At 39.1% G+C, this 21,836-nt stretch overlaps 1 protein-coding gene across 1 annotated transcript in view; it reads left to right on the top strand.

The window, feature by feature from the left end:
* RSU1 (Ras suppressor protein 1) overlaps positions 1–21,836 on the top strand; it is a 103,765-nt gene that overhangs the window by 32,497 nt on the left and 49,432 nt on the right. The window contains exon 8 of the mRNA XM_042044363.1: positions 8,870–9,002. Coding sequence (XP_041900297.1) covers positions 8,870–9,002 — 133 coding nt within the window. The remainder of the gene's footprint in view (positions 1–8,869; positions 9,003–21,836) is intronic.

Raw genomic sequence — 21,836 nt, 5'->3', positions numbered from 1 at the left:
CCCTGCCTGTGTCACAACACAGCGCTGCTCACACCTGCAATACAGGTCAGTGGTGCTTGTTGGAAGCCTGAACACTGGAGCTCTTTGGACAACAGTTCTGAGCACTGGAACAACTAGTTGATACCTTACAATTTCAAAAAAAGACATGTTTCTACTTTTGGAACCTAGGTAAGGGTGGATAAACAAAACAACTGCTACATCAGCAGTCTTAGAAAACAAGCTATCAGTCAAGAAGCAATAAAAAACATGTATGTAACAAGATAGGTTATGGAGAGATTATTTATATAGAAAAGCTTCTCTGAAAATCTGTGCATAGTCTAATTGTGATTCTCATTTAAGGTTTAAGTTAAAAAAAGAAAAAAAAGGCAAAACCACTACACCCTACCCCCCATCACTTGTTATGTAGTTAGAAACCAGGCTGAATGCAGAGTACTTGATGTACACTGCTGTAATTCTTGCCAAACTTTCCAAGATTCAGATTTGATCTTGCATTAGTTTTTAAAATATGCAAGTTTTAGAGTCATTTCTCAGATGACTACAGTGTGTGTGTGTGGGTGCTCCTCATGTTGACTGTACTCTGATTATAAGTATCATCAACATAATAATGATGTTTCTGTCAGCAGATACTTCATCTGTTGTGTCAGAGCTGTAGTAAGAGTAAGAGTACTGTAATTAGAACCAATCTGAGCGAATGTTGCATTTTTTGATGTATTTGGTTCATTTTATGCATTTCATAGTACTTTAAAGTGGTTTCGCTCTTCTGAGTACTTGGCAACCTGTGTTTGAATGAAGTTTCAAAGGTGAGGGGCAAAAGCAATACAGTGAGTCTTTTTTGAAGTCATTTTTTTAAGTTAACTAGATTTTGGTCTGATAGGGACCCTTCAAAGAGAGAATGCTCTGTTGAATTCCTGTGTAATTGAGAATCTCAGGGGAGTTTCTGATGCTGGAAAAAATGTGCAATATATTTCAAAATAAATTGGGATGCTGATCCTCTAAGCCTGTAATGCTTCCTGTGCCATTAGAGTGTCTTTGATGTTAAACTGCTTTGACATCACGTTAATTTCCTTTGTTTCAGAACTCCTCTGCTGCATAGTGTGTTTCTTGGGTTTCTTCACTGGGAACACTTAGCAGTGACTGTTGGTTTGCCCCTTGGGATCCCAGTCAGCACTGGGCATTTGTTACATAGAGCAGTGAAGGAAATGGTATTTCCAGCACAACATGTCACCTTTCATAGAAAGAAATCGGTGAAACTTAGCAGTACTTGTAGGTCTTCTAGTAATTGGTCTCACTCTTATGTGAGGAATCCGGGAGAAATTAATTTATAATCGAGTTGTAAGTAATAAATAATTTTAGAAGATATTTTTAGAAATACATTTTGAAAGTACATTTTGAGGTAATTTCTTGGATTTTTGTTAAAGTGCTCTTTCTTCTGCCTTTCCTCTTAGCTACCAAGACAATGGCATCAGCTGCGCTGGTTGCCCTGGTACCTGAAAGCTCTGTGTGGTGGAGCTCAGCTGTTGAAACAGCCTGATTTGTCATGTGGCAGTACAAGCCATTAGCAGTGTTGTTAGGTGAGGGGTACCTTATGTGCTGCATTGAATAAGTTCCTGTTTTATGGTTTTCCTCTGTGAATGTTATTACTATTTACTCTTTCTACTACTTGTCCTGTAAGGTCTGGTTTGTTGTGTACTGTGATGGTAGAAGTTTCAAGGGCTCTCCCCTTGTTCCCAGAGAGTTAACCACTCCTCCTGTCACCTGAATACGGAAATGTGAGTTTGCCCAGCTAGGTTAGGTCTATAATCTGCCTGTATTTAGTACCTGAAGTGTGGTTTAAGGTAGTAATTTGGCATTTCATCCATCCTCTTCTCGTTCCTAGGCTTCATCTTCAGTCCTGACACATCTGAAGTGTCAGACTTCCCATTACACTTTGGTATAAAGATTCTGGCTGACCTTTGATGCTGGGATTTTGTATAAATATCTCAGGACTACATTCACTTTGTTTTAAACTCTCTCCTATGAAACATGCTGGAGGGTAAAATTCTCTTCCAGTACAATTGTAATAGCTGTGGCTGAGGTGGTACCAGTTTGGCCTGTATCACTTCACATTTACATCAAGGGTAGAGAATTCAAGATTTAGATGGTCTGCTTTTACTTGATGTATTTCAGCTATGAAATAAACTTTTACTAAGAGTTGAAGCAAATGGAGTAGCTATTATGCTATCACAGTATCATCAGACTATTTAACCTATCAAAGTGAAGAGTGAGAGGACACTTGGCTGCTCATCCTCACTCCATGAGAAGAAAGCTTGTAGGAGAGGGAGCCAGCAGTGTTTTAGAACTAAGTCAGCTTAGTTCAGCACTAAAATAAAGAATGTATTTTTACAGTGATGAACATTAGAACAAGACACAACTGGCAGAGTCTCCATCTCCTGATGTTTTTCAGACCAGATGTTTGAAATGTGTTTGGAAGCTCTTCAGTTACTGAACTGACACAGAGATCTACTGTTAAATGTGTTCAGGTGAATGCTGGAGTCTCATCTCTGAACTCATTATTGGAAATCATCATGTGCATCTAAGAAGTTGTAAGAATAACATGTGATGTTGCAAAACCTGTTTTAACTCCCTGAGAGTAATTGTGAGGATGGACTTAGGGCTTCAGTGTTTGGCTTTCAGATTGCTCCCTCAGCCTCCTCTTACCATGGGGCTTCCTGTCTAACACTCACAGGGGAGGTTGCAGGCATTCCCATCTGTGTGGTTAGGAAAGGAGTCAGGGGAAGACTTCCAGCCTGCTTCTGTGTGATGGATGCTCTGGAGTATCTCATTTATTTGCATGTACTGAATCTGATTCGTTGTTATCTGAGACTTGAACCTTTTCCCACATTATGTAGAACCACCACAAATACTATTTCAGGGTTCTCTGAAGTGCCGGTGGCTAGAAGTGATGCTGTTAGATCTTCTTCAGTGTAAGGATGTAGGGGTGAGAGGGCAGAAGCGTTGCTGGGATTGATCTTTCGGAGGCATTTCAGTCTAGGTTTAGGTTTACTAAATTTAGTTGTTCTCTCTTAGTGCACAGAAGCTCATTAGTAAGCAAATTTGTATTTTTGACATATACTATGAAGATGTACATTTGTTTATCATACAGTATTTCCGTGAATATTTCTGCTGGTTCCAAAGAGGTGGAGTCACACTTCACTTAGGTACAAGAAGACTTTGCTCTTTGTTGTCTTACTGCTCCTTTATAAATACTGTTTAATTCTACTGTATTCTGTTACTAATCCTTCAAAAGTGCTGTGTCTTGAAAGCATAGATGATCTTGCTTGTTTATAGGAATGGTATGAGTTACTGGTGCACAGCCTTACATATGCTTAAGATTGGGGTAAAAATCACTGGCTTTTGATAATACTTTGTGGCATAGAAATGAGTATATATTTTCATTTTTTTACATAGGTAGTAAGACATCATTCACAATTTAATTACTTTGGTATCCTTTTTATGACATAATAGTCATGATATTTCTTCTACCCCTGCACTTAAAACAATCTCTCTCTCTCAAGACAAAGCAAATGCCACAAAAGTAATAAAAATTATAATCCCTGTAGTGTAAAGCAAATCTAAAGCCAGGACAGACATATTTTTACGTACAACCTAAGTTTAAATTTAGTGCAGTGGACTGATCCCTTACTTAGCATTTAATAAAACAGGATTCGGAGGTATTTATATCTAAATAAATTACTAAAACTAATTTTGTTCTTTGTTTCATATGTGCAACAGAGAGTAAGACCTTTATGTTGTAAAGGGAAAGAACATTTAAATTGCAGTCTTAAGAGGAATCACTAAAGGGGATGTGTTACAGTTTGAGGACTCTCCTTGAGGTCAGTGAAGCAGAGTGTAGGCTGGGAGGGGAGTCAGAGTATCAACAGGACACAGATGTGAAGCTCAACAGTATACAGGCTAAAAATCATATCCATTGATTTTAATGAAGCTGCACTGGGGATGAATTTAAACCATTACAAAGAAGTGTTGATCTGGCATTTTACAGCTAGGATCATGTTTCTTATGCTGAATGCCATTGTTCAGTTCTCAAATGTCAGAGCTGTTTAATTACCTAATTTCACCTTTTAATTTTTGAGAGTATTTAAAGTATTGCCAAGGGCATTCAAGTGGAAAGGACAAGCCAGGTTTGTGTTCATTCTGTTTCCTTTTGTATGTGTTGAAGTAATGCCTATGTACACTAGTCATACCTTACTGTACCTCCAGTATACATCTGTTGGGTAAATATTACACACTTTGTAGATCATACATCACAAGAGGATGAGGGGCTTGTGGGTGTATGTAAGGGGTGCTTGCAGACTAGATCTAATGGACAGGAGTAGCCTGGGAGGTCTGAAGGCACCCTTGGCCAGAGTGATGGGTGGTATTATTACTGGCTGTGATACCCTCTGCAAACACAACTGTGGGAGGCAGCATTTTATTTTCTATTACGAGCTCTTTTCTGACCTTTGGAGGCATTTGAGCAAAACATGAGTGTTCACACAAACTACTTTTTATTTCAACAGCACTGCAGGAAAATAACAAGAAACATTAATGATCATGTTTTAGCTCGAGTGCAGGATAGATCCACTGAGACAGGAAAGTGTAGCTGTCTTCTTATCCTGTAAATGTCTCTCAGGATGAGGTGTGCCTGCTGTCATACGAGTGGCCCTTCTGCCCACCCATGGCTGTAGAAGCTCTGAATTTAAGAAGTGATAAATGGTATTTTTTGTTAATGGATCACCTAAGTTAGAGCACATTAAAATAAAAATATGCATACTTTGATTTTGCACTTGAATTTTCAGGAGTTTTGGTGTAGTTCTATTGTAGCTCCCAGGTGGCAGCTAACGAGAGATTTGGACAGTAGACAGTTTTCAGGTCTGCACAGCTTAGTAGTTGGGCATTAGGAGCAATTTGGTTTTGAGGTGGGGTAAACAAAGAAGTTAAATCACAGGGATCCAGTCAAACTTAAGGGTTCAGGATCATCTTTAGATACAATGAGTGCTGAGACAGAAATAAAAATGCCAAGAATCAGGCACTTTTAAGACCACACAGATGGCTCCTTTTAGAAGGTTTTTGGTCATTCTGTGCAGGTTGTCCACAGCAGTCAGCTGTTAGATCTCTACTCTTCCCTTTTCCAGGTTCTGTTCTCTTTTCAGTGTCCACTTGCTGGTAGCAGCAGTGTCCACTTTTCAGTCTTCCTACTTGGTAATCTATATTTACCTAAGAGAGAGTAAAAAAAGTACCCGTCGGACTTAGAAGGTTCTTTAAGCATGTTAAACCTGAGTTCTGGGGTGTATAGTTTTGATGATTTATTAGAATAATTTTAGAAGCACTCAAAAATAATTTGAAAAACATTTCTGTGCCCTAGGAAAGGGGCTGTGCTGACTAGCCTTGAAGATGGCCTGTTCTTCCTCGCTTACCAGAGGCACACGACTGTGATGCCTTTCGGTGGAGCTGATCCCTTTCAGTATGACAAAATAGCAAGAACTTGAAGTCCATAATGAAGAAATACAATTTTAGTGAAACAATTATGCCAAATTAGAGAAATGATAAATATTTTTTAATAGGCAGATATGCATGGAAAGAACAAAACAGCAGTGACCAGTGCAGTCTCCAATCCTAATACATTTTGTGATTGAATCTTTGGTGCTGGAGTTTTACTGGAGGTAATTCTGTATTTTGCTTACTAAAAGTGTCTGAGGGATTTGATGTGATCTGTGTAGCAGAACACTATATAAATTTCTGAAAGCCCTGGGGATGGTGTTCTGCTGATGCTGCTGTTAGACAATACGCATGAAGGCACATCTGCAATGGCTTTTTCCCTGGCTCTAGTGCTGCAGGGGTGGAATAACAGCATTTTCTAACGTGGTGCTGCCATAAAAAAATCACCTAGGCAAGGAGACCTTTGGGCTGGGGGGATAGGGACACGTGTGAGGTGCCTGGTTGCTCGGCACTCCTGAGGTGAGCCCGGTACCAGAGCCATTGCTTCAGGCGAGTGTGATGATGTCTTCCACACTGCTGGGTTTGTCCTGTGCACTGCAGCAGAAGGGTCCCTGCAGTGTGCTCCTGTGTATTTGGCTGCCCCAGCACATACTATTCATGAGATGCTACTGAGACATTGGCCTTGTGCTTGGGACTCCTGGATGTCCTGCAGCCAGAGAATTAGATATGCCCTTGATTCATGGATTTTTTTAGCTGTAAGCATAGAAAGGACAGCAGGATATGGCCCCAAGCAATGTATGGTGATGCAGTACGAACATTTCCCTTCTGTCTCATTTTTAATTATGTGGCTTCTTTGTGCTCAAATGGCTTGCCTTGTGTCAGGAGGATTAGACTCCATTTCTTCCTTAGGTCTGATGAGGTGGGGCACTCTCCGTGTAACTTCCTACTTATTTTTCTGCCTTCATTTCCAGATGGAAATTTTGGTATCAAACAGGGAGGATTTTAAAGCATTGGTTGCCCTGTCCTTCCTGTCTTCTGTAGGGCAGCCCTCCTTCACTCACCTGCAGAGAACCCAGTGCTTGCCGTGAGGACAGACAAGTTGTTCCTTTTCTCACTAGCACACTTGATTAAATTCTTCACTTAAAATCCCTAGGTTCTCACTCCAGCTCTAGGTGGCCAGTGGGATGGGCTGCCAGGCCAGCTGCTGCTGGCAAGGCTCCCAGAAGGACGTCCTGGGCAGGGAGGGGTGGATTTTGGTGCAGATCCTGAATTTTTGTGTGCCCCAGTTTCCTCCGTAATCAGATTAATTAGGGCCTCCTGCCTCCTTCCCTGTGAAGGTGAAAAGAAATATTTGTACCTGCCTCCAATGTATTTTGGGAAAAAAGAGAAGACAGAGGAAAATAAAGTTAATACATTGGCATGAGGACCTACAGGTTATTCTGCTTGAGCAGTCTTTCTTCTGCTGTAAGATTCCTTTTGCTGTAGTAGAGTAGTAATTATTACAATGAATTATGTTTATATGGGCCATGTGGTATTTGAAATGGAAGTGGGCATGCTGCTCAAGTGCTGTGGGAATGGAAACATGCAGCAGCCTTCCCTGGATGGACAATTTCTGACACAGCTTGGGACAAGAGGATTCAGCTGAGACCCTGGATATTGAGATTTTGGGCGCATGTAACTTATTCCTATAAGCAGCATTGAACTTGACCTATGATGGAACCAAGCCTGCATCCCCAAATTTAACTGGTTTTATTAGTTGTGCACAGATTGATCATTTTACCCTGTTGTAGCACCTACAGAGTGCTTGCAGCGTTGGTAGTTTCAGAGGGCAGCATACAGGATTTTTTGCAGGTAATAAAATGGGAAATCCAATTTGCAGTTGCAAAGCAAGCCCCTGAGTGATACAGGATCTTCCCAGCAGCCCTGGTCAGAGGGTTAGGGCTAATCTCTGCGCTGGTCGGCTTCCCCCGCGGCCTCCACGTGAGAGCTGCATGGCAAGAGCGCCGGCCCACGCCTTCAGCCAGCACAGATTTAGACACACTGCTTTCTTGCTTATTAGGTCCTCTTTGTCACAGTACTTAATCCTTTTTCCTGATCCTTGTTAGAACAGGGCTGCTGAGTCCCTTAATAAAGCAGACGAGGTGCACTGAAGCGTGTGGCAGCGGGCGGCTGCCGCCTGACTGACGGCTGTGGGGGATGCTCCTGCCACTGCTGGCTCAGACCAGCCTGCCACAGACAGCTGGCAGATGAGCTTGTTAAGGTAATCGTGATGCCATGATAGGCTGGTATGAGATGCTTGGCATCTTTTCACACCATATAATGGCCTGTCTTTAATTGTCTTAACCCCTTTTACAGAGAGGAATACACCAAGGATTAGCTGTCATTCAGAATGTGTAGCCAGAGCGGGCAGTGAGCACAGGGTTTGCAGCAGCTCCCCTTGCCTGCACTTGCACAGCTCCTTTTATTTTGGAAAGCTGTGGTGTCAGGTTGATTTCAGATTTCATGAGCAGCTTGGCTCAGTCAGTCTTCAAAACCCTTTTTGTTTTGTTCTCCATACTTAAAAGATTATTTTATCTTGTGGTTTAGTTATTGTTGATTTCTGGGGAAAGGGTAGGCCTCTCTTCATTGTAAAATTCACAAAAATAAATTGAAAATGTGCCACAGATTTCTTAATTTAAAGAACACAAGAAAATATTTCAATGGCCAGACTGTCCTGGAATTCAGCCTTTCATATCCATAGTCATGAGGAGTTTCGGTGGAGCATGTACTGTTTCGGGGTTGGATGGTAAACTTTTAAAAATGAACAAACAAGAAAACCCCAAGCAAGCCAGTAGTAGGTCTCTTGTGTCTTCTGTCAACAGAATAGGTAAAACTGCCGTGTTACAAGAACAGCGCTGTTTGTTTGCTTTGGTGCGTATGTGTCACTCTAACCACAGATCAGTGTGGGATCTTGGTGCAGACAACATGCTGGGCACTGGGAAGGCAAAAAGCCCCTGGAGCAGGGATTGAGGAATGCTCTGCAATGCCAAGCTTCAGCAGAGCAGACTTCTACCAGAGAATCACTCTTTCATTCCTGCAGATCATGGTGGAGATAGTGAAAAGGTGCGTTATCAAGTCACACTTAAAACTAATTGAATAAACAAGTGGACAAAGTTCAACCCTGCTTTGCAACCCTTTGTAGCAGCGCTGAAAACAAATAGAGTGGAACCGCATCCATCATGGTGGGAACCACTTTGTCCTTCTGTTCTCTTTGCTAAGACTGAAATATTTCCTTTTATTACGGTTGTACTTTCTGAAACAAATAAAAGGTTTTTATATTCACAGCAAGGTATTTCTTTCAAATTTTTCATATTTCAAACATTTTTCATGTGGTGTTTCGTTCAATCTCTTTCAGGTAATTTGGATTTGACCGGTCAAAAACAAGTCTTCAAAGCGGAGAACAATCCTTGGGTTACCCCTATTGCTGATCAGTTCCAGCTGGGAGTATCTCATGTTTTCGAATACATTCGTTCAGAAACATATAAATAGTAAGTATTACATTATATACTGTAGCTGTGTTGTTTATTTTTTTCCCTGTAGTGTTTTGGGCAAAGTGTTACCAGCTACACATATCTTTCATAATACATGCAGTAACTTGGTATCCAGGACAAATATGCAAGCCTGTACATTTATATTAAGGAATTTTGCTAAGAAGAAGGTGACTGTCATGTAGTCAAGTTAGGAAAGCACAAAGATTGTTTGATACTGTCCTGCATTTTTGTTTATTTCTAAGAACTTCAATGTAACATGAGAGATGTAAAAGAACAAGCATTACAAGCCTTTTGAGAAGTACTAATTTTAAGTATGTTCAGTATGGCTTTATAGATTGAAATAGATTTTTGTTAATGGTTTTGGATGTGGGTTGTTATGTTTTGAGAGATATCCAGACTTCAAACCTGTTTTGATCTGGACTAATTGGCAAAAGTCTATAACCTTAGTAATTCAAATACAGGTACTAGTGCTTTCTTCAGCAATGTGTAAATGTGTGTGCTGGGCTTCTCCATTTTAATGCGAGATTCCATGTACAAATGCTGACTAATGGTTTAGGAAAAAATGTCTTTAATCATTCACTGAATTGTAATATTTATTTTAAGTAAAAAAGTCTCCATGTTATTCTTTAGATGGGAAGTTATTTTTCAGTGTCTAGAAGCATTCTTGATGCTGTCTCCCTAGGAGCAGTAGAAAGTACAACAGTACAGCCTCTGGATTGGAAAGTTAGTTTTTGCATATTGCCTTTATTTAAAAAATACATTTTAATAATTCAGAAGCATTTCTGACAATCTTTTATATGTTTGCTGTCTGAACAAAATTACCAGAGAAGAGTATTCTCACAAGTGACAGTTGTGGGATTCCAATTAAGTAACTGAGATGTAAATTTCTATATGAAACTAAATGACCCAATAATGGCTTTTGTCGGCTATTGCTCTTCATTTACAGAATTTTAAATTAAAAGAATCACAGATGGGAGAGTGGTTGCAAGAATTGTGTGTCTCAGAAGGGTGCTGATATTTATGCTGTAATGCGTGTTCTCAAGACAGATTTATTAATAGATTTAAGTAGGCTGCAACACCCTTCTTGCAGTAGTACTCTGTACTACAGACATGGTGTAGGGAAACAGCTGCCTATCTCCTTGGACCATCCCTTCCCCCCCCCTTTTCACTGTGCAGCTGCATCTCGGGTTCTTGATAATGTTTTGTAATTCTGCTTTGTATTGTCAGTTTTATATTTCTGTTTGCTGAGCAGTGTAGGTTGGGGATCTTCATGCACTTCTCACAGGGACCACTCTGGGCATCATGAGGACAGCAAAATTTTAAGGTCTGAAGTGCAGTTTTGAGAATTTGACCCATATTCAGTTTGTGGGGAAGGGGATGGGGGGGAAGCTGTTAAAGAAAAAAAAAAAGTAACTCTGGGTATATTAAAATGCTCTGGCAACTTTCCTGTTTAATCAAAATTGACAAGAAGGTTCTGTAATTCATCAGTTACCTCAGCTGTTGTTCTTTGTTCTGAGTTAGCCATATTGTGCTTGTTGTCTTGCTCTTTGCTGAGGTGTAGCAGTGTCTTGTTGGCTAATGGGCCAGTTTTGATTTTGTCCTCAGTAAATATCTGAAACCTGTATAGTTAACAGTGTAAGCAGAATCAGACTCTAGTTATTAATAGGGAAAAAAATCAAAACCAAGTAATCTTTCTGTGGCTCATTCATGGTTTCTACTTTGATCTTAGAAGCTATTATGACACATTAATGTGTCATAATTTTCAAAGTTTAGTGATGAAACCCAAATGCATGGAGATGTTAATAATTAGGTGTTAATTTTAGATTTTCAGCGTATGACCATTTTATATTTAAATCATAAATTAAAAGTATCAGTATAATTTTGTTAGAAACCCAGTAGTAACTTTTTTTGAGTTTTGATTTTACTTGTTTCCCCTGCTGTAAAGAGAGTTCATGGATTTTCCTACTGAAAAAATACTGTCCTTTTTATTTCCAGTTTCCTCTAAGTATGTGATCTGAGAATTACTGGGATGCCATATTCTAAGACATTCCTCTGTTTGCATTTGGGTTTAGGAATTAAAAGTCGAAAGCAGTGGCATCGTCTAGGTAACAGATCTAGTAGCATTATTGTGCACAAAAGCAGATCAGGACTCAGAAGAAATTAAAACTGGTTTTTGTGGTGAAATTTTGAACTTCCCTGCTAATGACTATACAGCTTCTTCAACTGCCTTTTTCTTTCAGAGCCTTTGAACAGGTAGTGTGTCTTATTTCCTATTAAGCAAATCGCAAGGTTGATATGTGAATTTAGAATTTTTCCCTGTGGATATCTAAATAAGGAAAGTCAAGTTCTTGAGTTTTTGTGTGTTTTATTGCTCATTCTGCCAAAATAAAAAAAAAATCTTCCAACATTTGATAGATCCAAACAGGTTAACTTTTACTGTGAGGCAAAGCAGTACAGGTAAATGAATGATTGGATAGGATGCTGCTTAGCTAACCTCACTTGCAACACTGAGAAGATAGAACATACATCAGCAGCTGACCATCAGACCAGTAAGTTTGCTTTCAGGTACTGGAAGATGTAAACTCTCATAAACCAGAACTATGCATCTGTATGGCAGATGACTTTTGAGCTCCAGAGACAGATTTGTTTCCCTTTGTCCATTGCTTTTGCTAGCTGATTGGAAATACTGACTTTTCTTTGTTTACAAGTTTAACATTGTCTAGACTAGCTAAGACAGTGAGGGTAGGCTCATACAGGCACAAGTGCCAAGTTTCAGGGGCTCACCAAGTTACATTTTCACTTAGGGGGTTATGCTAATACTAATAATGCTGATTTTATTTTGTTTGCAATGGCTAGAACTTCATGTTTGCTCAGTTGCTGTTAACTTAGCCAGAAAGCAGTAACTCAGTAAGTCCTGGCAATGCACTCACTTGTACTCATGTAAATAAACCTTGAGGTTTCTGCTGGTAACTGGCACAAGTCATCGCTGCAGTCAATGTCAGGGATCTCCTTTCAGATTCTGTGAGGTTGCACTTGGGAAGCAGCTACCAAATAGATCACAAACCTCTTCTTTCTTTTGTGAAATGTACTGGCTGTTTCAAGCATATTTAGTGAAAAATTGCATCCCATTTTTAGCCATGTCTTGGGATATTCATGCTCTAGTGATTAATTGATAAGTAGGGATGACACCCATGAGGGATGATTATGTCTAAAGATAAAATGTCATTTGTCTTGCATACTTTTACATTTCCACACTCATTTTACATGATACTCACGCACCAAGTATAAAACTGGAATTGCACTTTACTTCAGAAGCATGTTAACCAGTAAGACCCTCAGATCAGCTCTTCTTTCTTTGTAGCTTCTTTCATTTCCTTTAATTTCCTTACCTTTCATGAGAAATGGTACCCAGTGATTTTTTTCAACCCTAATTTTTCAAGGAAGACTTGCACTGACAAAAAGATGGGTCGTATATTGTGGTGGAAAATGTGTGTGGAGGGGCTCTTAATACTTAACAGGAAATTCAGCAGCTCTTGGCACTTTGCTAGCTTTTGTTGGCTAAAATACGCCCACTGCACATATCATCCTGTGACAGCATCGTTTGGAAATAGGTCAGTTTGCCAAGTATGTAATGATTCTTAATCTCTCACTGCTTTTTAACTTCCTGAAACTTTAGGAAGCTGAATTTTGGCTTTGATTCTATATGTACTCAGGAGCTGCCATTAAACTCTGTGTGATGTCATGATAGTGTTGAAAAGCAGTTGAAGAATTTGCCTAAACAGTGAAGGATAATGGCAACCTTGTCTCCTCAAAGGGCTTAACTAAATGTTTTATTTTTTATTCATGCCTTTAGTCAACTTTCAGAGTGACCTTTATGTTGTAAGCATATTCTCAGAGGATCTTCTCTCTCTAGGATACTGACAAATAGATGATGTATTGTGTGATTTAGTGGTCACAATGTACTTAGATAAGTGCATACAGACATAAATGTTTGAAAGAAAACAATGAATTAACCTCCTATGAAGAACAAAATTCTATGATATTCCTTAGGATTTCTGTAAGATAATTAGTTATTTGTATAAGATGAGATAAAACTGAGATACGCAATTGGTACCAGTGGGTGGGTTTGGTTGCTGGCATTTACAGCAAAGTTAGTCCGGAAAGCTGGTCTTTGGGTACATTTCTGGAATTATTCATATGCTCTTGATCCATCTTCATGTGGAACTTGTTCTTTGCATGTTTGTTTCTGTAACAGGTAGGATAGTGATTTTGATTTTATCACAGCAGAGTCTATTGCAAATACCAACACCTGGTAGTGTAATCCCTTCTAAAACAAAAGAAATTGCTGGGTCCTGAGTGCGTTTTTAAGCTGCCCTTAAACCCAGGAATCACCTTTTAACTCATTATCTAATGATTGTTGTTTCCCTGTTTGACCTCCATATCCCAGTGAGGCAGAATTACAATAGAACAGTCTCACCATTTTTAAGTCTCTAGAAAGCAGATTTTTCCCACGAGGCAGTCAATTTGGAGTCAAGAGCCTCAACAAGATGTTTCGTGAAAGGAGGGAAGTTGCACTTTTCACATTTCCATCAGGAAAGGTAGTAGAAGAGCAAGCCATTTTCAAGACTGACACATGAACTCTTAGCAGAAGAGATGGTTTGACAAATGCGGTGCTGAGCATGTATCGCTTGGCAGCATTGGAACATAGGTTTCCCTGGGCAGGCTGCTCTGTGCTAAGCATTGTAATTGGAAACCCCATTTCATCGGCAGTGACAGTGTGGAAAAATCCACAGTGTAGAGAATCTCCCCAGCTTCTTGGGAATGAGTTGTTGTACTGAACCCCACTATTATGCAGCAGCTGCTTCCAGGGCAACAGACACAGGTAGTGAAGGAACAGATTCCTCTCCTGGGTTATATTAATGAAGAGTATTTCAGCATTTATTTTTAACAACTCAAGGAGACTGGCAGGATACTCAAGAGTACTGCAGTAGAATACAAATAGTATCTTGAAATAATTCATGATCTTATTCCACAGTTGTTAACCCTGTTTAAGTTCAGGTGTATGGTGTTTGGTGCTGTTGAGATGTAAAGATGATAATCAGTAAAACCACCTATCAAGGAGTGGAAAAGAGGTCAAACAAATGAAAAATCCAGGTGTTGGTTCTTGGGAAGCATGTTGGGAAAGTGAGAATTGCCAGCAGTTGATACGAAGGCATCAGCAGGTTGAACTGATATGAAGAGAGATAGTCCTGAAATGGTGTTACTTGTGCAGCACAGTCTGGGACCTGCAAGAATCCCATTTTATGTTAACACAAAAAGCAGGAATATTTAAATTATGTTTGCCGATGGTACAAAGCTAGCAGCATAGAAAAGAATCAGCACGCCACACAGTAAAATCAGCAAACAAAGAGGAAGGCTTGGGTGTATTAGTTATAGGCAAGCCACCGGTGTGATATGCTGGAGTGAGGGGAAGAGAAAGATGGGTGCAATCCCCAGAGTTTGGCTGAAAGAGTGGAAATTTTCCAGTACAGAAAAGGAAATATTTCACAGTTGTGGTCATTATGTTCATGAAAGATGAATTCAGGCAGGAACAGGCAAAGTGTGAAATATAATAGGATAGTGAAATGAATGAAGAAAGAAGAGGAAATTTAAAAGGTATGTGATTTATTTAGCAAAGTAAAGTCTGGTAACAGAGGTCATGGTTGTCATTGGAAGGGAGATGGGGAGGAAAAAATTTCATTTAAGACAAAAAAAATGGTGTATGTAGGAACAAATATAAATAAGCTGGCCAGGTGTATATTTGAAGGAAGGTCTCTAATTATTAAGGGAGCAAGGTAGTAAATAACTTTCTGATAGAAACAGTCTTGCAACAGAAGAAATGAAGGCCAAAATCTAGTTTCAGTGAGCACTGATCAGTTGGGCAGGGGTACATGATGTGATGACTTGTGGCAGAGGATGGCGTGTCTGTGATGTAGGCAGACCTTGCATTCACATCTCCTGATTTTTGAGTGAATAATTCAGATGACACCCCCATATATATTAAGATAACTGCACAGTGCCACTGACATTAAACTAAAGGAGGCAAAGCTCTGTTTTCTGTTAATATGAAGAATAATCATGCGTATTTCTGCATTTAGTAACCTGTTTAAATGAACATGGCAGTTTTGTGCAGTTGTTTATAATTACTGAAAATTTTTCATAAGCTAAGAATTGTTATTACATAAATTATATATTCATTAGGAAAAAATCATTGGGGTTATGGAAGTCTTCCTAACATTTCTTTTTGCACTTAGACTGTAGCAATACATAGCGAGAATGCTTTTCTTTGGCTATCTCTAAAGTAAAATTAAATTATCCAGTCATTATCTAATCTTGTGATGATACCAAAAAGAACTGGGCACAGTTGATTTCAGGAGTAATTTCAAATGGTTGGTATTCTGTACTCCCTGGGGGAAATAAAGATTGTACAGAGGAACACAGGCCAGTTGCTTGAAAGATCTATAGATCCGATTCAGCAGAGCTCAGTCAGGCACCTCAGCTCTTTGTATGATCTGCAGAGGTCAGTGAAGATTTAAAGAACTTGGATAGTGTGAGTCTACCCCACCCTGTTAAGAAAGACAGGCCATAATAAATGCCATTTACCTTCTTTATTTTCTTTGCTTTTGTCTGTAGTATTCTTTGGTAGTTTGTGGATGTAGCGATTTAACTCCAGACAGCAGTTTAGAAGCACACAGCTGTTCACGCCTTCCCCTACCCCCCATGGGATGGAGCAGAATCAGGGAAGGAAAAAGCTTGAATTAAAAGCAATTTAATAATTTAAACAAAGTAAATATAATAATAATACTGATATTAAAATACTATAATAATAATAGTAATAAAAAAGAGAAGGATAAACCCCAGATGCACAATACAATTACCGATCACTGACCAAGGCTGAGCCCATCCCTGAGCAGCAATCTGTCCCTTGGCCAACTCCCCCAGTTTATACACTGGGCATGACGTTCTGTGGTGTGGAATATCCCTTTGGCCAGTTTGGTCAGCTGTCCCAGCTATGTTCTCCCCTTCTCCAGCTTCTTGTGCAGCTCTTCCATTTCAGAGCATGAAACACTGAAAAGTCCTTGGCTCAGTGCAAGCACTACTCAGCAACAACCAAAACATAACAGTGTGTTATCAACATTATTCTCATCCTGAATCCAAAACTCTGCTCTGTACCAGGTACTAGGGAGAAAATGAACTCTATCCAGACCAAACTAGGGCAATGGAATAGAAGGCTTCATGCATTAGTTTTCTCTTAGATGCAGCTCTACAAATACTTCTAGAACCAGTATTGTCCCTGTTCCTTGAGGGATTGCTCATGTTCCTACGCTCATAGCATGCACCATTAGTGAATACTTCTTTTCCTTTCTCATTTGCTTTGTGTGGTTGTCCTGGGCCTGTACAAGAAATAAGATGGTGATGTATGTCCAACAGTCTGTTGCTGGAGCTCACTTAACTCTTTCAGTGTCTTTTTAGCCTGGCATCTTTACCATTTGACCCCTCACATGGATGTACCATCTGTGCCAGTGGTAGCTGTGACCGCATTTATTTTGGCATGGTTTCAAAGACTGGGTAAAGGTAGTGGAAAAAATATAACCTCAGATCTACCTTAGGTGGGAGTCTCTGAGATGCCACATCTCCCGTGAAGATGAACTCGTGACAAATTAAGCTTCTCTCAAAGGATGGCAGGAAGCAGGATCCATCATAGCTGAGAAGTAAACAAGTGTTAATAGTCCTGATTCACACATTTTGATCACGTACCAGTAAAAAAATTTAAAATTTACCAATAAAAATCTTTTATCAAGCTGATGTGGGGAAATATAAAAATGTCATTTACGTTTAGTTCTGTTGTATTGAAGACATGGTACTGTATATTTTATATGAAAATGCTGATTTGTATTCCAACCAAATGTTGTATTTATTGGCTGTATTTTAAAAATTGATAAATATATTAGTACATTATTTCCAACAGAGAAAATAGATGACTCAGAGTCCTGACATCTTTAGACAACATTTACATGCAAATCTGTAACTCTTCCCAAAAGAAGAGCTAACTGGAACCCATGTCAAAAGACAAACAATAAAAACACTATGTCTGTATATTTTTGTTTATATATTGCTAAGATGGATATGTAATAAAACCAAAGCTATCACTGATGTATCTGACAGATATAGATACTGCACATATAAATATTGGTGTAACTACTGCTACTGTGATTTCCTTTGATATGAACTTTGTATAAAAGTTTAAAATATTATGCAGTAATACATTTACCATGTCAAGGATAATAACCCAGGGTTTATGTCACTGGGGCAGATGTCTGGAGCTATGTTAGAAGTGAAATTGGAATCAAGTGAGTTAAGTGCAGAAGCTGAGGACTTGACGAAACCAAAGCTAGGGTAACGGTGGTAGGGTACAGGACTTAAGTAGGGAAACAGCACAAAGTTGCATCAAATCAAAGTTGCATAGGACAAGGCAAGATTAGTTGCTGAGTTAAAAATCAATGGTAATTGTGGTAAAATCCAAAATGAGTAACAGGTAGGGTGTGCCAGAGAAACTGGTAAGCAACAGGATCCAGGACCTGGCCTAGAGAACAGGTTGAGGTCTAACCAGGCAAGCAAAGAGTGAGATGTGCAGCTGCAGGCAAGTGGCACCTTGGGCAGGAAAAATGATAGAGGAGATTGAAAAATGTTTCTGCCGTGGGAAAGAGGGCCAATCCAAAGTGGGATCTATCTTGTTAGGCTCTTAGCCACTGGAGAGGCTGCTTGTAACTATCTGATTATGATAAACCTTAAAAACTAAATGGGCCCTTTTCTAAACTATGATAGATTATTAATAATGTGGGAGGGAAAGTCATGTTCTGTTATGCTTCTGTTCAGTGCAAGCTGGATGATAATTTAGGGAAGATGAGTTATTTCTCAGTCCCTTAAGTAGAAGCCTGACCAACATTTTGTTGTGAGAAATGGTTTTAAACATCCAAGCCTCTGGGCATGCACCCAGAAGGTTTAGAAGACTTGACTGACCAGAGTCTGGAGTCACCAAAGCTCAGTCTTAGTTAAATTGTTGTGTCAGCGAAAGACTCAAAAGTCGACAGCAGTGCTAGTATCGTTCCAGCATCAAGGAAGGTGAATAGACCAAATTGGATTATTATGAGCTAGTTTACTCTGAAATTAATTCTGGGTTAAATAGTGAAAAAGAGACATGAAATTCTTCTAGTGATGATACAAAGAATGTGATTGTAATAGGAATGTAATTCATACACTTTAAAGCATGACTATGATTTTGAGAACCTTTTCCTAAAGAAATATTAAATCTTACAAATATTACAGATTTGGTTGGTCAAGGCAGCTCTTTAACCATAGAACTTTGTGAGACATTTAGTTTGTACACAACATTGTCATTAGAAAATGAGCACTGCATAATTTCAATAAAACACTAAGAAGAATTAACAACTCCCTGATAGGTCTTGGGAGACATTTACCAAAGAGAATGTTTCTTGTGAGCTCCACAGAGATCTGACCTGGAGTTGTTAAATGTTTTCCTCAGGTATTCGCAAGCAAATACACAGTTGTTTTTGATGACCTGGAAGTTGGTGATAGATAACAGTGAAGGTGTGGGCTGTCCTGGATCATTTAATGAACTGTGCCTGTACACAGTGTATTTTAAAGCAGCTCAAAGAAGAGCTTCATATCTGTGAATAAGATATGCAAAATATACCACATGGTGTGGTTAGGATTACAGGAGGAGATAAAAACAAGTGAATACATCTTTCCAGAAGGCAATCAGCACTGAAAAACATTTTAAGAGACGTAATATATCCGAAGTGCACTGAGAGGTGCAACTGCATTCCGCATCAGCCCCAGCTGATGTCATTCTGGTGTCAGTAGTTTTAAAGGGATGTTAAAAATGTGTTTAAATGCTGACACTTCTATTATATGAGAGCAGAAGTCAAGCAAATAAGGAAAGGAAAGCAGGGTACAACTTACTAAGGGCAACCTGCTAGGGAAAGTAACATTCAGTTTTCTGTTATTGTCCTCTGCTTGCCTCAGGATAATTTCTGGGAAAATACGTTTTAGAGCAACATCTCAGTATTAAGGTTATTGTATGATCCATGTGGATTTTAGGACACTGTGTGTAGTATCCAAAGGTGATGATCTATTGCCTGATTTTAGAGTCTGCCAGAACTACTGCAGTTGTAGGGCCTTCTATCCTATAGTGTGTTCTGCTGCTCTCACTGCGGTGGACATGGTGGGTCTGTCATCTCCAATGGATTCAAGGGGTTTTCTCAGCATTTCTAGGGGGGTGTTGTTGCTAACCAAAGGCAGTGTGTCCAAAATACATGCAATTCAGAAATTCAGTTGATATTCTCTGAGAGTAACTCACCTAATTTTGTTTGAGTGGGGGTTTTTTGTCTGTTGGAGAGAAGGGTATTGCCGGGAACAGAATTTGGACTTTACAGTGATGCCGTGATGTTTTTTTGCCTTTTATACCCTTTTTATACCTTTGTATAACTTCTGTATTCATAGTGGTTTTTAGCTTACATTCTTAGACTTATTTGTCAAGATAGGAGACTAAAACATCTTAGAAGCTTCATAGTTAGGGATCAGAATGCTCCAGACACCAAGGTCCTCTCCAGAACACATTTTATAAACTAAGACAGAACCATCCAGGGGAAGGTTCCTCGGGGAGAGGGGGCTCACTTGAGCCTCTCATTGGGGAATCTTTGATAGATGTGCTAATTAGTAACACCTATAGTGTTATACCAGATCTTTTGTGGGTGTGCATTGCAGTGTGCATTGGGGTGCATTCCACCTGGACGTAGTGCACCTAAGGATCCTAAAATAAATACCAAGGTAAAATCCCCTTTTCCTTCCTGTGTTTGATTCTTGATTTTAAGACAAGGAAAAGGCATTAACAATAGGTAACAAAAAGAATAGAGCATTTTTAGGAAAATCCTCAAGATGGTAAGAGGAAGAAGAATAGATTGGCAATGGCAGACAGAACAATACTAGTTGAGGACTAATGTGGAAAACACTGTTTTTCCACATAATAAGGGGTTTCTGGTAAAGTGATGCAGCTAACAGTAAGTAGTGATAAGTCTCTTAACCCTTTGTAATCTTCAAAATTCAGTTGATTTGCTTTCTTGTTTTCTTCTTCAGATTGGTTCTTTATAACCAAACAAGAAGAGTTACTGCACACATTTGCTGGTTTTATTTGAGAGATAAATTAAAAAGTGGCGCTTTTATAATCAAGCAGATCTGTCTGCAATTTCTATTCTCTATGCAGCCATATCTGTTTTATTGCATGCTGGTTTTTATTGAACTCCAGTTTCTTCTTTCAGTTTCACATTGTTTCAGGGTTTTGTGTGATCTTTAGCAATTTCTTTATCCTTCTGGTGAGGGCTGTCAGCTAGATGGAGACCTGTCCCTAATTTTATGATTGCCTTTATCAACTATTTATCCTGTGGAAGGCTGAGGTTGGAATTATTCTGGTGTAATTTGCTGGAGCCACTTGTAATGCAAGCTCTGATAAACTTCTTAAAAGCCACGATTTTATTTTATCAGGTATTACTGTCGTCCTGTTTATATGCACTTTTACAGCCCCTTACACCTAAAACACAGTGTTGAAAATGGTTATGATCAGATTTCACTTTAAATTCTTGTCATTAAAATTAACTTTTTCTTGAAAAGTTTAAGCTGAAAAGCAAGAACTTCTGCTATATATGACACAGGATTTCTCAGTCCTGTATTTTCAGTGCTTTCCTCCGACCAAACAAGAAATGTCCTCCTGTTAAAGCTGGGGATAGTCAAATTTAGGTCCTGTGTAGTCAACACCTTTTGACTACAGCTTTGCAATGGCTTTTTTTTTTTCTGTACCCAACCACTTTAATTACTGAACCCTAAAATTCTGATATACTGAAAATCAGTATCAAATATGCCAGGAAAAACTACGCTGTTATTTTTCTTCTTTATTACACTTGATGGGAAAAAGACATTGTAGTCTAAAGTGAAGTGTGCAGGAGCATAAACAGTAAAAAGAATTATATGCTATACTGACCATTTCACTTGCTCCAGCTCCACAAAAGCAATAATAATAAATGCAGGAATATTAGTCCTCTTCATATTTTTGCCACATGTTTTAAGACGCCGTCTCCAGTTTTGAATGTAAACAGCAGCATTTGTTTCACTGAATGTGGAGCAGTGATTCCCTAAGTCCTTTCGGTTATCTGTAAAAATTTTTGATCAGGTAGGTTTTCAATCCTACAGAAATACATCTTGCACCAAAATGCTGTCACAGGATGGTAAATATACGCAGAAGTAAATGCAGCAAATCCTGTACCCAGTGCTGTAAGTATGGTTCCTCTTGGTAGGAAAAGGATATGCTTGATCTGTATTCACGTGTATACCCAGATTGCTACCTCTGACTTGCTTCAGTATCTAATTTTGTGGTAGTTTCTGCATATTAAATGTTTTGAGAGTTATCCAAGGTAAGAGAGAGGGATCCAGAACTCTTCAAAGATGCGTTGCAAGAACCTGCTACATACAAAGACCTCAATGAAGAAAGATCACAGTTTTAGAAGAACAGGATTTAGGCATGGATATATGTGTGTCAGTTTTGATTCTTAATGTAAAAGGGATTTTGATTATAAAAGCTGCAGCTCTTAGAACATGAGTTTTAGTCACCTTTAAACTGGATATAATTTCCAAGCTAAATTCCAGATGTGAGTTTTGGGTATTAGGATGTTCTGTCTCCTGTTCATTTCTCCAAAATTCAGATTTACACTATTGTTGAAT

The sequence above is a fragment of the Corvus kubaryi genome, unplaced genomic scaffold (genome assembly GCF_017639235.1).
Source record: "Corvus kubaryi isolate FWS band 111438036 unplaced genomic scaffold, C.kubaryi_AGA036_p1.0 37398, whole genome shotgun sequence".
Lineage (NCBI taxonomy): Eukaryota > Metazoa > Chordata > Aves > Passeriformes > Corvidae > Corvus > Corvus kubaryi.
This window is presented reverse-complemented; position numbering and strand designations above follow the sequence as displayed.